Genomic DNA, 11,478 nt, shown 5'->3' on the forward strand with positions numbered 1-11,478 from the left:
CCCCACAACCCCCTACCTACACATTAACCTGACCTTGGGATATGCACATAATAGGATTAACCACATGAACTTTCCAGTAGCTGACCGTTCGTTTTTAACATGTAAAAACATACAAGAGACACACACAAACATTGCCTCAGACCTCACCCTGATACCTACACAGACACGCAGCACCTCAGCACACTCCTCCCCTCTGGGGAGCACACAGATGGATAGCCCTCAGAGAGCTCTCAGCCATGGGACAGGAACTACCACCTAGCTCTACACTCCCTCACCACCACCTCATCCACACTCAGCACCCCTCCGTCCAGCTCCACTGCAGCACCTTCACCTCTCCCCTTCCACCTCCTCCGTGGCCTCACACTCACTAGGGACATCCCCATATTGAACACCGCCTCTTTAATCTCTAGGGACCAGCCCACATCTCTGCTTCACTGTTTTTTGTACTTAATACACATAGAACCCCCCGGGGTCTAGTTAAAATGCAGGTTCTCATTCAGTAGGCCGAGAGTGGGCCCCAGATTCTGAATTTCTAAGCAGGTCTTAGGTGGTGCCATGGACCACACGCTGAGTCACCAGGCTTTGCTTCTTTCTCTGGCCACAGTTCCCCCAGGAGTTCCATGCGATGGTCTCATCCCAGGCCCCTCCCCACCCTCTGCCACCTGGCTTCCCCACCCCAGCGCCCCACCAGCCCACTGGATGAGGCTCCAACCAACTGAGTCACTGGGCCAGGGCTGGACAAATTCTTTTACCTACCTACCTACCTACCTACCTACCTACCTATTTGTGTCTCTTTTCTCCTAAATGTCTCTGAGAGGTCTCTATTGAGATGCTAATCTGTCAAAAGAGTCACTGATGCGTGAAGCCAGTGGCCTCTCCTCAGGCTTTGAGGTGTCTACATTTGGGCTGCCCCTTCCTGCCTGAAACATCTCCACCTGCAGATTCTGGGTGATTCCGGGTGGGCCTCCTTTTCTGCATCCCTCTGACGCCCATTGTGGGCTCTGTGGCAGCTCAGGCCCACACGCAGGGCCTGCTAGGAAGCTCGGCCTGTGCCCTAACAGCTCCTTACCTCCACTTGTCTAAGACCAGCCTCCTAGGATCGCTGTAATAATGGCAACGCCTATTCCATGGCATGATTGAGAGGATTAAATAAGTTAATACATCTCACATGTGCTTGGAACAGTCCTCGAGGAAGAGTTTGCTATTCTTATCTTCAAGATAGTAGCCTTTGCTAAGTACCCCAAATCTCCAGAGATTGTGACCTGAAGGAAGACCTTCCTACCCTAGGGTTGTGGACAAATTCTTATTTTTTTTTTTTTTAATCCTCACCCAAAGATATGTTTATTGGTTTTTAAAGAGAGAGGAAGGGAGAGAGAGAAATATCGATGTGATAGACACATTGGTCGGTTGCCTCTCATACCTGCCCCGCCTGGGGGTTGATCTCAAAACTTAGGTATGCACTCTGACCGGGGATCAAACCCACAACCTTTTGGTGTATGGGATGAGGCTCCAACCAACTGAGCCACTGGCCAGGGCTGGACAAATTCTTTTACCTACCTACCTACCTACCTACCTACCTATTTATGTCTCTTTTCTCCTAAATATCTCTGAGAGGTCTCTATTGAGATGCTAATCTGTCCGCAATATCTCTCTTACACTTCTTTTTTTTAAATATATTTTTTAATTTATTTCAGAGAGGAAGGGTGAGGGAGAGAGAGATAGAAACATCAACGATGAGAGAGAATCATTGATCAGCTGCCTCGTGCACACCTCCTGTTGGGGATTAAGCCCGCATCCCAGGCATGTGCCCTTGATGGGAATCAAACCTGGGGCCCATTGACTTTATCCACTGAGCCAAACCGGCTAGGGCTCTCTTACACTTCTGAAAATCTCTTCCTTTTAACAACCCCCAGGGCAGTAGCCAGGTAGAGGAGCAGAGAGTAGGGAGCCGCCTGCTGGACAAGAGGCTCATAGCACACTTGGAACTGAACATCTTAAATCGGTGAATCAGCGGGCTCCCTCCTCTACCTTGCACTCTGTATTTGTGCAGTATCTAGTATTTCACAGGTTTATGACTCGGGGGAAAACTATACCTCGAAGAAGCAAGCTAACTTTGCATTATGTCAGACTGGGAACTTCCACACACAGCAATTCTTTGAATCATTTTTATTTTTATATTTCTTTATTGATTTCAGAGAGGAAGGGAGAAGGATAGAGAGAGAGAAACATCAATGATGAGAGAGAATCATTGATCAGCTGCCTCCTGCACACCACCTATTGGGGATCGAGCCCACAACCAGGGCATGTGCCCTTGGCCGAAATCGAACCTGGAATCCTTCAGTCTGCAGGCCGACGCTCTATCCACTGAGCCAAACCGGCTAGGGCTGAATCATTTTTATTTTGGAGATGTTGAAGCATATATACAAGTGCAGAGGGCCCTAGCCAGTTTGGCTCAGTGGATGGAGCGTGGACCTGGGGACTGAAGGGTTCTGGGTTTGATTCTGGTTAAGGGTACATACCTTGGTTGCAGGCTCCTCCCTGGCCAGGCCCTGGTCAGGGCTCGTGTAGGAGGCAATCAATCAATGTGTTTCTCCGACTTTCCCTCTCTCTTCCACTCTCTCTAAAAACCAATGGAAAAATATTCTCCAGTGAGGATTTTTTAAAAATCTATTTTTATTATTGATTTTTAGAGAGGAAGGGAAAGGAAAAGAGAGATAGAAACATCAATGATGAGAGAGGATCATTGATCGGCTGCCTCCTGCCCCACACAGGGGATTGAGCCCACAACCCGGGCATGTGCCCTGACCAGGAATTGAACCCTGACCTCCTGGTTCACAGGTCGATGCTCAACCACTGAGCCACACTAAAAACACATTTTTAAATATATACATATTCATCTTTCCCACTCCTATTATTTTTTTTGTAATATGTTTGTTGAAGAAACCAGATCATTTGTCCTATAAATTTCCCACAGTCCGGACTTGCTGACTGCATGCCCACGGAGAACTTCTCCTTCCCACCGCAATGCAACGAGAGTAAGTTTTATTCTCTTTCCCCCATTTCACAGGTGAGAAAACTGAGGAGTTAAATGCTCAGAGAAGCCAAGTGCCTTGCCCAAACCGTGGCAGCCTGGGAAGTGGCAGCACCCAGGCTTCTGACTTCCCGCCAGGAAAAATAGGCTGCATCCTCAGAGCACCCGGCACTCACCGGCACACGGCGTGTGCTCAAACAGCTGTGGCTGAGCGAAAAGACCTTCGTACACGCCCCTCTCACACCGTCCAGGTGCAGCTCTGACACAGTTGGGAAGGGCTGCCTGGCCAGTCCCAGGGCCAACCCCACAAACACAGATTCTCAGACCCTGCAAACCAGAGCCAAGCTCCCCTGCCCACAGGCTCCACGTCTTTCTCTGTCCTCTCCTCATTCATTCATTCATTCATTCATTCAATAGTATTTACTGAACGCCGCTCACATGCCAGAGAGTATCTGGCATGTGCATGCGTGTGGCTGAGTACCTCTGTACGTGGACAGATGGGTATGGTCTCAGGGGGGATGTGTTTGCTTCTAACGCTGTATGGTGTGTGAGTGTGTGTGTGTGTGTGTGTGTGTGTGTGTGTTTACAAAGTATACATTCATGTCCCCAGATCTAAGTGTTCCTGTAGCTGTCAATGACTATAGCTGGGTGTACATGTGTGTGTTCTCAGTATCTTTCCATGTATGTGTGTGTGTTCCTACGTATGACACAGTGGCTGAGAAAGCCTCTGTAGACGTGCACAAGTCTGTATGCACACTTGTGTCTGAGAGAACTTGTGCCTGTACGCACACATCTCTATGTGACGAGTGTCTGTGTGACTGTAGATGGTATGCAGTCTGTGTGTCTCTGTACACCTGTGTGTCCACACACCTGTGTAGCTGTGTGCGTCTCAGTAGTTGGTGTGGGTCTCTACGCTTGTGTGCTCTGTACCTGTGGCTGTGCCTCCCCTCAGGTGCTGTGATCGGGACTCTCAGTGGTCAACCTGGCCCCTCACCCGCCCAGATGCTGTCACCTCCATGCCCACCTGGACTGCGTGGCAGCAAGGAGGCTCTAATAAAGGGGAGCCCGGGCCCTGCCAGCAGCTCCTGTGCCAGGGCCGAGGTCCCTCTGAGGGGAGGTGTCCGGAGGCGTTGGAAGGCCGTGTCTGCTCCCAGCATCTCCAAAGCCCACGGCCTGGGGGCAGCCTGGTGAAAAGCCAGAAACCCGATGTGGGGCACATTGACAACAGGCTTTGCTCTGAAAAACAGAACCACCGCCAGCATCAGAGAGGGAAACAATTAGAGGGAACTACAGCCCAACAAGGATCCTCCAGGCCGTCAGTTCAGAGGGGCGTGGTCAGGGCTGGGTGTTGACCTCATATACCTACGCTCATCTCCTCCAGAAAGCGGGCCGGGACCCCAGCCAGGGTCCTGGCTTCTCCAGGGAGAGGCAGTGGGGACACAGTGGACCCAGGGTCACTGCTGGGCCTCAGTTAATCATCTACTTGGGGGATCCCTGTGCCCCATTGGCTGCCGAGGGCCACAGCCCTCTGGCTGAAGCCCAGAGTGGGAAGGAGCTCTCCAGCCAGGGTCCGCCCCATGTCCTGGCTAGGGCAGTGGTCAGCAAACTCATTAGTCAGCAGAGCCAAATATCAACAGTACAACGATTGAAATTTCTTTTGAGAGCCGAAAACCAACTTCTGCGCATGGGCCACAAAGTTTCAATCGCACTGTACGTGCGTGCCCGCACATGGTATTTTGTGGAAGAGCCACACTCAAGGGGCCAAAGAGCCGCATGTGGCTCGCGAGCCGCAGTTTGCTGACCACTGGGCTAGTGAAATGGGTGGGCCTTCGGGAAGCCCCCAGTCTGAGAAGGGCGACATCAACCCTGCCCTCAGGGAGCCCCAGGTTGAAGGGAGAGACCATCCTTGCCCTCACTGGGACCCCCGAGTTGGCAGGAGGCAGGACTCAGCCACAGCTGGGGAGAAGGACTGGAAGGGGCGTACTTTTAGGTGGGAAGGAGCAGAGAAAAGCCATGCAGGGCAAGAGAGCCAGAGAAGCAAAGGGGAGGGACTGAGGAGGAATCTAGGGGGCGGGGCGGGGGCTGGAAGGATGGGCATTCTGGTTGGGGGCTCTAATAGAAAGCCCAGGAGGGGGCACATCTGAGGTTGGAGGCTCCGAGGGCAGCAGGGAGGAAAATGATTGTGTCCCCGGGGCTAGGACCACCTCATCTGGTGGATTCTGGGAAGTGTGTGTGTGTGTGTGTGTGTGTGTGTGTGTGGGGTGGGGTGGAGTGGGGAGCAGCAGTGAAGTGGGAAGAAGAAGAAGGCCCTGGAGGTGACCCCACAGGGTAAGGGTACAGACCCTCCATACCATTGCCTCATTCCTTATGGGACCGAGGATTTCTAAGTAGGAAAATAAAGAAATTAATGGCTCAGTGGATAGAGCGTCGGTCTGCGGACTCAAGGGTCCCAGGTTCGATTCCGGTCAAGGGCATGTACCTTGGTTGCGGGCACATCCCCAGCAGGGGATGTGCAAGAGGCAGATGATCAATGTTTCTCTCTCATTGATGTTTCTAGCTCTCTATCCCTCTCCCTTCCTCTCTGTAAAAATCAATAAAATATGTATTTAAAAAATAAAGAAATTAATGGAGGAGGCGGCAAAGGTCAGCCCCCCGCCAAAGGTCTGCCTGTGAGTGCATGTGCACGCATGCATGCACGTGCGTGTGGGTGGGGAATCCCCAGAAGGGGTCGGTGTACTCTCCCAGCATCCTCTGGGATACTCAGGAGAGACAACAGCCCAGGCTATCGCTCCCCATTCAGGCAGAGCCGCAGGAGGCCTGGGTCCTGGCCCAGGGAAGGGGCGAGCCGGGGGTGGGAACGGAGGATGCCTAGGATCTGGCCGTGGCACTCCAGCTGGGTGACCTTGGCCAAGCAGCACCCTCTACAGGAGCTTTTCCTCCTCTATAACACAGAGGGTGGGTCTCATGGATCAGAGTGTACCTAGCGCAGGATGTGCACAACGGGAAGTACACCAGGGGCTCTGAGCGGCACAAGGAGACAGTAATAGGTAACCATGGATCACGTCCTGTGAGAGTCTGTAAATCCTCTTTAACTCTCGCTCAGAGCGTGGATCGGGAGCAGAACTGATTGCTGCAAAGACCAGCTCCACCGCTTATGAGCGGAGTGACCTTGGCCCTCACATACTTCTGTGCCTCAGATCCCTCATCTGTAAAACGGGGATGAGGATAATAATACCCGCCCTGTGTTACCAAGAGAGTAGGTAACACGTTCGAGCTGGAATTTAATAACATTGTTTTGTTCTTATTCTAAAGACTTTCTTCTGGCCCGGCAGGTGTGGCTCAGTGGTTGAGCATCGACCTGTGAAGCGGGAGGTCAGGGTTTGAGATGTTTCCACCTCTCTCTTCTCTCTAAAGTCAATAAAAAATATATATTTTAAAAAGACTATTCTGTATATGGTCAGTGATTCTGGCCTTTTAGTTACAGTTTTGATATGAATAAAGTTTAAAGTTTAAAGAAAAGATTTCATGCTTTTAAGGAGTCATTTGAGGATATGACAAAAAGATTCAAGGCAGTGCTCAGCGGCTGGTGTGGAATAACCCTGGTAACGTCATGATTCCAGACTTCTTTGAGCTGAGACAACAGGACGGAGCCTCCGACCCCCAGCAGCACCGGCTCTCCCCCACCTCAGTCCCCTCCCTCAGGCGGGGGGAGGAGTAACTGCCACCTGCTCTCCCCTCTTGCCTCAGTCAGACTCCCCCTTATTTATTTATTTTTTAAATACATTTTATTGATTTTTTTACAGAGAGGAAGGGAGAGGGATAGAGAGTTAGAAACATCCATGAGAGAAACATGGATCAGCTGCCTCCTGCACACCCCCCTACTGGGGATGTGCCCGCAACCAAGGTACATGCCCTTGACCGGAATCGAACCCGGGACCCTTGAGTCCGCAGGCCGAGGCTCTATCCACTGAGCCGAACCGGTTAGGGCCAGACTCCCCTTTCATCATCCAAGACCCCGCAGGCCCCCCAAGTCACCCCTGGGTCCGCTGAGCCCTTCTTGAAACCCGCCTTGGCCGCAGATTAAAGACGCCGCCACCCTGTATCTCGGTCACGTGACCCTTGCCAATGGGTTCCATCAGCCCTCCCCCCCCCAGGGGCGGGGGATCCTGTGGGCCCGCCCCCTGACCCCAGGTCTGACCCTCTTCAAACGCACCCAGAGGCGACACCGAGCCCACTGCCGCCAGCCGCCGGGGCCGGTCCGGTCCAGTCCCGTCCCGCCCCGTCCCGCCCCGTCCCGCCCCGCAGCGGGTTAGCACAAAGCTCGGGGCAGACGGCCACTCGCGGGGGGGCGAGCTGGCCTGGATGCCATGGCGATGATGCGGTGGGCTTGGGCCGTGCGGGCCACCGCCGCGGCCGGGAGGCTGCGCAGTCCCCGCGGCCCTGGGGGAGCCCGAAGGCTGAGCGGCAGCACGCGGCGGGGGGCGGCGAGGGGCGCCAGCCCGGGGCGCCTGCTCAGCACCGCCTGGGCACCCGCCCAGCCAGCTCTAGAGGAGGCCGTGGGCGCCGAGGACGATGCGCAATCCCCCGCAGCCGAAGAGCCGTCGTGGAGGCCACCGCCAGCACCCCCGGAGCCCCCGGAACCCCCCGGGCCCCCAGGTGGCCGCTCCCTGGTGCAGCGGGACATCCACGCCTTCCTGAACCAGTGCGGGGCCAGCCCCGGCGAGGCGCGCCACTGGCTCTCTCAGTTCCAGACCTGCCACCACTCCGCCGACAAGCCCTTTGCCGTCATCGAGGTGAGAGGCGCCGGCCGCGGGCCGAGCCACCGCCAGGGCATGGGGTTGTGTGGCGACGTGTCGCCGCCGGGCAGGCAGGACCGGCAGCAGACTCTGCACAGCGGAACCGGGACGGGGGTCCCAGGACTGGGCGAGGCTTTGAGCTCTTCCCAAAGTCTGTCGCCCAGTCCGAGTGCGGAACCGCCAAGTGGGATGCGCTGGAGAAGGCCCCCCACCATGGGCACCGTTAGGGGTTCAGATGGCAAGTGGGGAACCTGGGCAGGAGTCACTTCCGTCACCCCTCCCCCCAGTGTCCCAGAGTCCAAGGTCGCAGGGAGGAGCGAGAGAGGAACACTAATGTGAGATAAGGGGATGGCGAGACCCGACGGGGCAAAGGGCGGAGCAGGTGGGCCCCGGTAGCCAGCCGTGGGGCCTGGCAGCTCCCGGGCAGGGTGGGGACACCCGGGGGGCCCTGCAGGCCAGGCTGCAGGAGCCGGCGGGTGCAGCAGGAGCCTGGGCCAGGGCCGCGCTCTCTGACCGCCCCCCCCTCCGCAGGTGGACGAGGAGGTGCTCAAGTGTCCGGAGGGCGTGTCCAGCCTGGCCTTCGCACTGGCCTTCCTGCAGCGCATGGACATGAAGCCGCTGGTGGTGCTGGGGCTGCCGGCGCCCACGGCGCCCTCTGGCTGTCTGTCCTTCTGGGAGGCCAAGGCACAGCTTGCTCAGAGCTGCAAGGTGCTGGTGGACGCGCTCCGGCAGAACGCCGCGGCGGCCGTGCCTTTCTTCGGCGGCGGGTCGGTGCTGAGCGCCGCCGAGCCGGCCCCTCACGCTAGGTCAGTGCCAGCCCTGCCTGCCCCTCGGTACGCAGATCGCATGACCCGGCGGCGCTGCCCCCGCCCGGCGGGCCTGGAGGAGGCCCTCTTGAACCCCACGTCTGGCCCACAGCTACGGGGGCACCATCTCGGTGGAGACGGACCTGCTGCAGTGGTGCCTGGAGTCGGGCAGCATCCCCATCCTGTGCCCCATCGGGGAGACGGCGGCGCGCCGCTCCGTGCTCCTGGACTCGCTGGAGGTGACAGCCGCGCTGGCCAAGGAGCTGCAGCCCACCAAGATCATCTTCCTCAACACCACGGGCGGCCTGCGCGACCGCAGTCACAAGGTGCGTCACCGCCGCTGCTGGCCTCGCGGAGCCCCCTCGAGCCGAGGGAGCTGAGAATGGAGGGTCGGGGAGGGGCTCGGCCCGTCGCGGTGCCCAGATGGGCGCCCTCTCTGGCCAAGGGTTCTGGGAGGTGGTGAGGGTCAAGGGGTCAGCAAGCAGAGGTCCCCGGGGCAGGGGGACCCACGGCCGGCTGCGGGTCGGAGGCTCAACTCCCAGCCCCGACGCAGGTCCTGAGTAACGTGAATCTGCCCGCTGATCTGGACCTGGTGACCAGCGCGGAGTGGGTGAGCACCAAGGAGCGGCAGCAGATTCGGCTCATCGTGGAAGTGCTCAGCCGCCTGCCCCACCACTCCTCGGCCGCCATCACTGCCGCCAGCACGCTGCTCACCGAGCTCTTCAGCAACAAGGGTGAAGGCAGCGGCAAGGGGGGGGGGGGGGGGCAAGAGAGGGCTGGGTCCAGGGAGTGAGTACCGGGCCCTGGGGTGGGGGAAGCAGGGCAGGGGGCCTCCACAGCACCGGCTCTCAGCTCTTGCGGGACCTGGTGGAGGTCAGCCGCGTGCACCAGCCTGAGCTGGAAGTTGAGTGGAACTGGAGAGCTGGGCGTGGCTTGGGCGTGTGTGGCAGCACCGCGGAGGGCGGAGCTTGGCGGGCAACCCCGGGTGGAATGGACCGAACTAGGAGAGGTGGGGGCGGACTGGGTGAAGAAGGGGGGACTCCAGGCGGTGGGCTGAACTTCAGGGACAATCTGCCTGGGAAATGCATTTCCCTGAGTGAAAATCACCTTCAAACCTATGCAGACCACTGACAGCATTTCCCTGGGGAGATCTCCCCGAGAGGGTGATTGTTCCATCAGCCCCGCCCTATCTGGAACCCCCCCCCCCACACACCAGGCTGCCCAAACGGAGGAGTGGAGGAGACCTCGCTCTCAGGCTGAACTAACCCCGCCTCCTTCGCCCCACCCCAGGGTCCGGGACCCTCTTCAAGAATGTGGAGCGGATGCTGCGAGTGCGCAGCCTGGACAGCCTGGACCAGCGCCGCCTGGTGAACCTGGTCAACACCAGCTTCGGCAAGAAGCTCCGCGAGGACTACTTGGCCTCGCTGCGCCCGCGGCTGCACTCCGTCTACGTCTCTGAGGGGTGAGCCTGCGGGCCCCAGAGGGCAGAGGCCGGGGACAGAGCCCGGCCCTTCGGACCAAGGAGAAGCCCCAGCCTGACTTGCCCCGCTGCGCCAGGTACAACGCTGCCGCCATTCTGACCACGGAGCCCGTACTGGGGGGCACCCCGTATCTGGACAAGTTTGTGGTGAACTCCAGCCGCCAGGGCCAAGGCTCCGGCCAGATGCTGTGGGAGTGCCTGCGGCGGGACCTGCAGACGCTTTTCTGGCGCTCCAGAGTCACTAACCCCATCAATCCCTGGTAGGTTCTGCCCCGCCCAGCCCTGAGCTGGGCACCAGACCCCTCTCTCACCAGCCACACCTCGGGCCCACCAGCCGGGAAGGCTAGGCGTCCCCTTCCTGCACCGGCTGTCCTTCCCCGGGAAAGGCCCCGCCCACTGTGGCCCATTTCCCAGGACCACACAGGGAGCCTGAGATTTCCTCACAGGCAGACTACACAGAACGACCCCCTCCCACCCCCGCCCTGCAACAGTGGATTCCTGGAAGCACGTGACAGCCCCTCCCCCACCCCATCTCTCCCAGGGTCCTAAGAAATTCTGATCATTCAGGCTCTATTCCAGGCCCAATTGCCCACTCGGACCTCAGGCCCAGCAGAACCCCCACTCCTCTCTTTCCTTCAGCAACTACCCCTCTCTCCCCATTCCTCTGCTCCGTGGGCACCCAGTGGTGAACAAGGACCTCTTCCCTGGCTGCACAGCCAAGGCAGTGTGGCGGGAGCAGGGGATGTCCTCCCTCCCACCCGAGCTGTGGGACGGGCAAGCTACCTCACTTCTCTGAGCCTTGGCTGCTTCCCTGTGAAAGCATGCCAGCGCCAGGCTCTTCGCTGCTGAGGATAAAATCAGGTAACAGACAGCAAGTCCTAGCAGGGGTCTGGTATGTAGCAGGTCCTCAATGAATGAACCAGTGAGAAATGAGCTCTGGCCTTGCACTAAAAGCTCCCACCACCACCAGGTACTTCAAGCACAGTGATGGCAGCTTTTCCAACAAGCAGTGGATCTTCTTCTGGTTTGGCCTGGCTGATATCCGAGACTCCTATGAGCTGGTCAACCACGCCAAGGGGCTGCCGGACTCCTTTTGCAAGCCAGCGTCTGACCCAGGCAGCTGACCCTCACCACCAGCCCTGCAAGCCCTGGGACGGCCAGGGTGGACCAAAAGCCACGTCTGCTGGAGGTGACTCCAGGCAGCTACAGGCTGGACCAGGTTTGTTGGCGGAAGGATCTGGAGGAGGAAGCAGCTCCTACTCTACTCTGCCTGAGGTGGGAGGCGAAGTGGGACAAGCACAGGCAGAGTCCATCCAAGACCTCCACTTGCTCCAAAGCCACCACCAGATGGCCTTCGGTTTTCAG

The 11,478-nt window shown here is 57.7% G+C and overlaps 1 protein-coding gene across 1 annotated transcript; it reads left to right on the forward strand.

Annotated features, from left to right (window-relative positions):
* Nucleotides 1-7,398: 7,398 nt before the first annotated feature.
* Nucleotides 7,399-11,478, forward strand: NAGS (N-acetylglutamate synthase). The gene is made up of 7 exons (XM_008149285.3): nucleotides 7,399-7,824; nucleotides 8,359-8,633; nucleotides 8,746-8,959; nucleotides 9,187-9,367; nucleotides 9,924-10,095; nucleotides 10,191-10,373; nucleotides 11,084-11,478. Exons 1-7 carry the CDS (start codon nucleotides 7,399-7,401, stop codon nucleotides 11,235-11,237), a joined length of 1,605 nt encoding a protein of 534 aa, XP_008147507.1. The 3' UTR covers nucleotides 11,238-11,478.

The sequence above is a fragment of the Eptesicus fuscus genome, chromosome 20 (assembly GCF_027574615.1).
Source record: "Eptesicus fuscus isolate TK198812 chromosome 20, DD_ASM_mEF_20220401, whole genome shotgun sequence".
Lineage (NCBI taxonomy): Eukaryota > Metazoa > Chordata > Mammalia > Chiroptera > Vespertilionidae > Eptesicus > Eptesicus fuscus.

Bases quoted from the DNA above. Each gene is read 5' to 3' on its own strand.
- NAGS (XM_008149285.3), top strand. From the start codon at position 7,399: ATGGCGATGATGCGGTGGGCTTGGGCCGTGCGGGCCACCGCCGCGGCC. The intron at 9,368-9,923 runs GTGAAGGCAGCG...GCCCCACCCCAG, and splicing joins CGAGCTCTTCAGCAACAAGG to GGTCCGGGACCCTCTTCAAG. The intron at 10,096-10,190 runs GTGAGCCTGCGG...CCGCTGCGCCAG, and splicing joins TCCGTCTACGTCTCTGAGGG to GTACAACGCTGCCGCCATTC.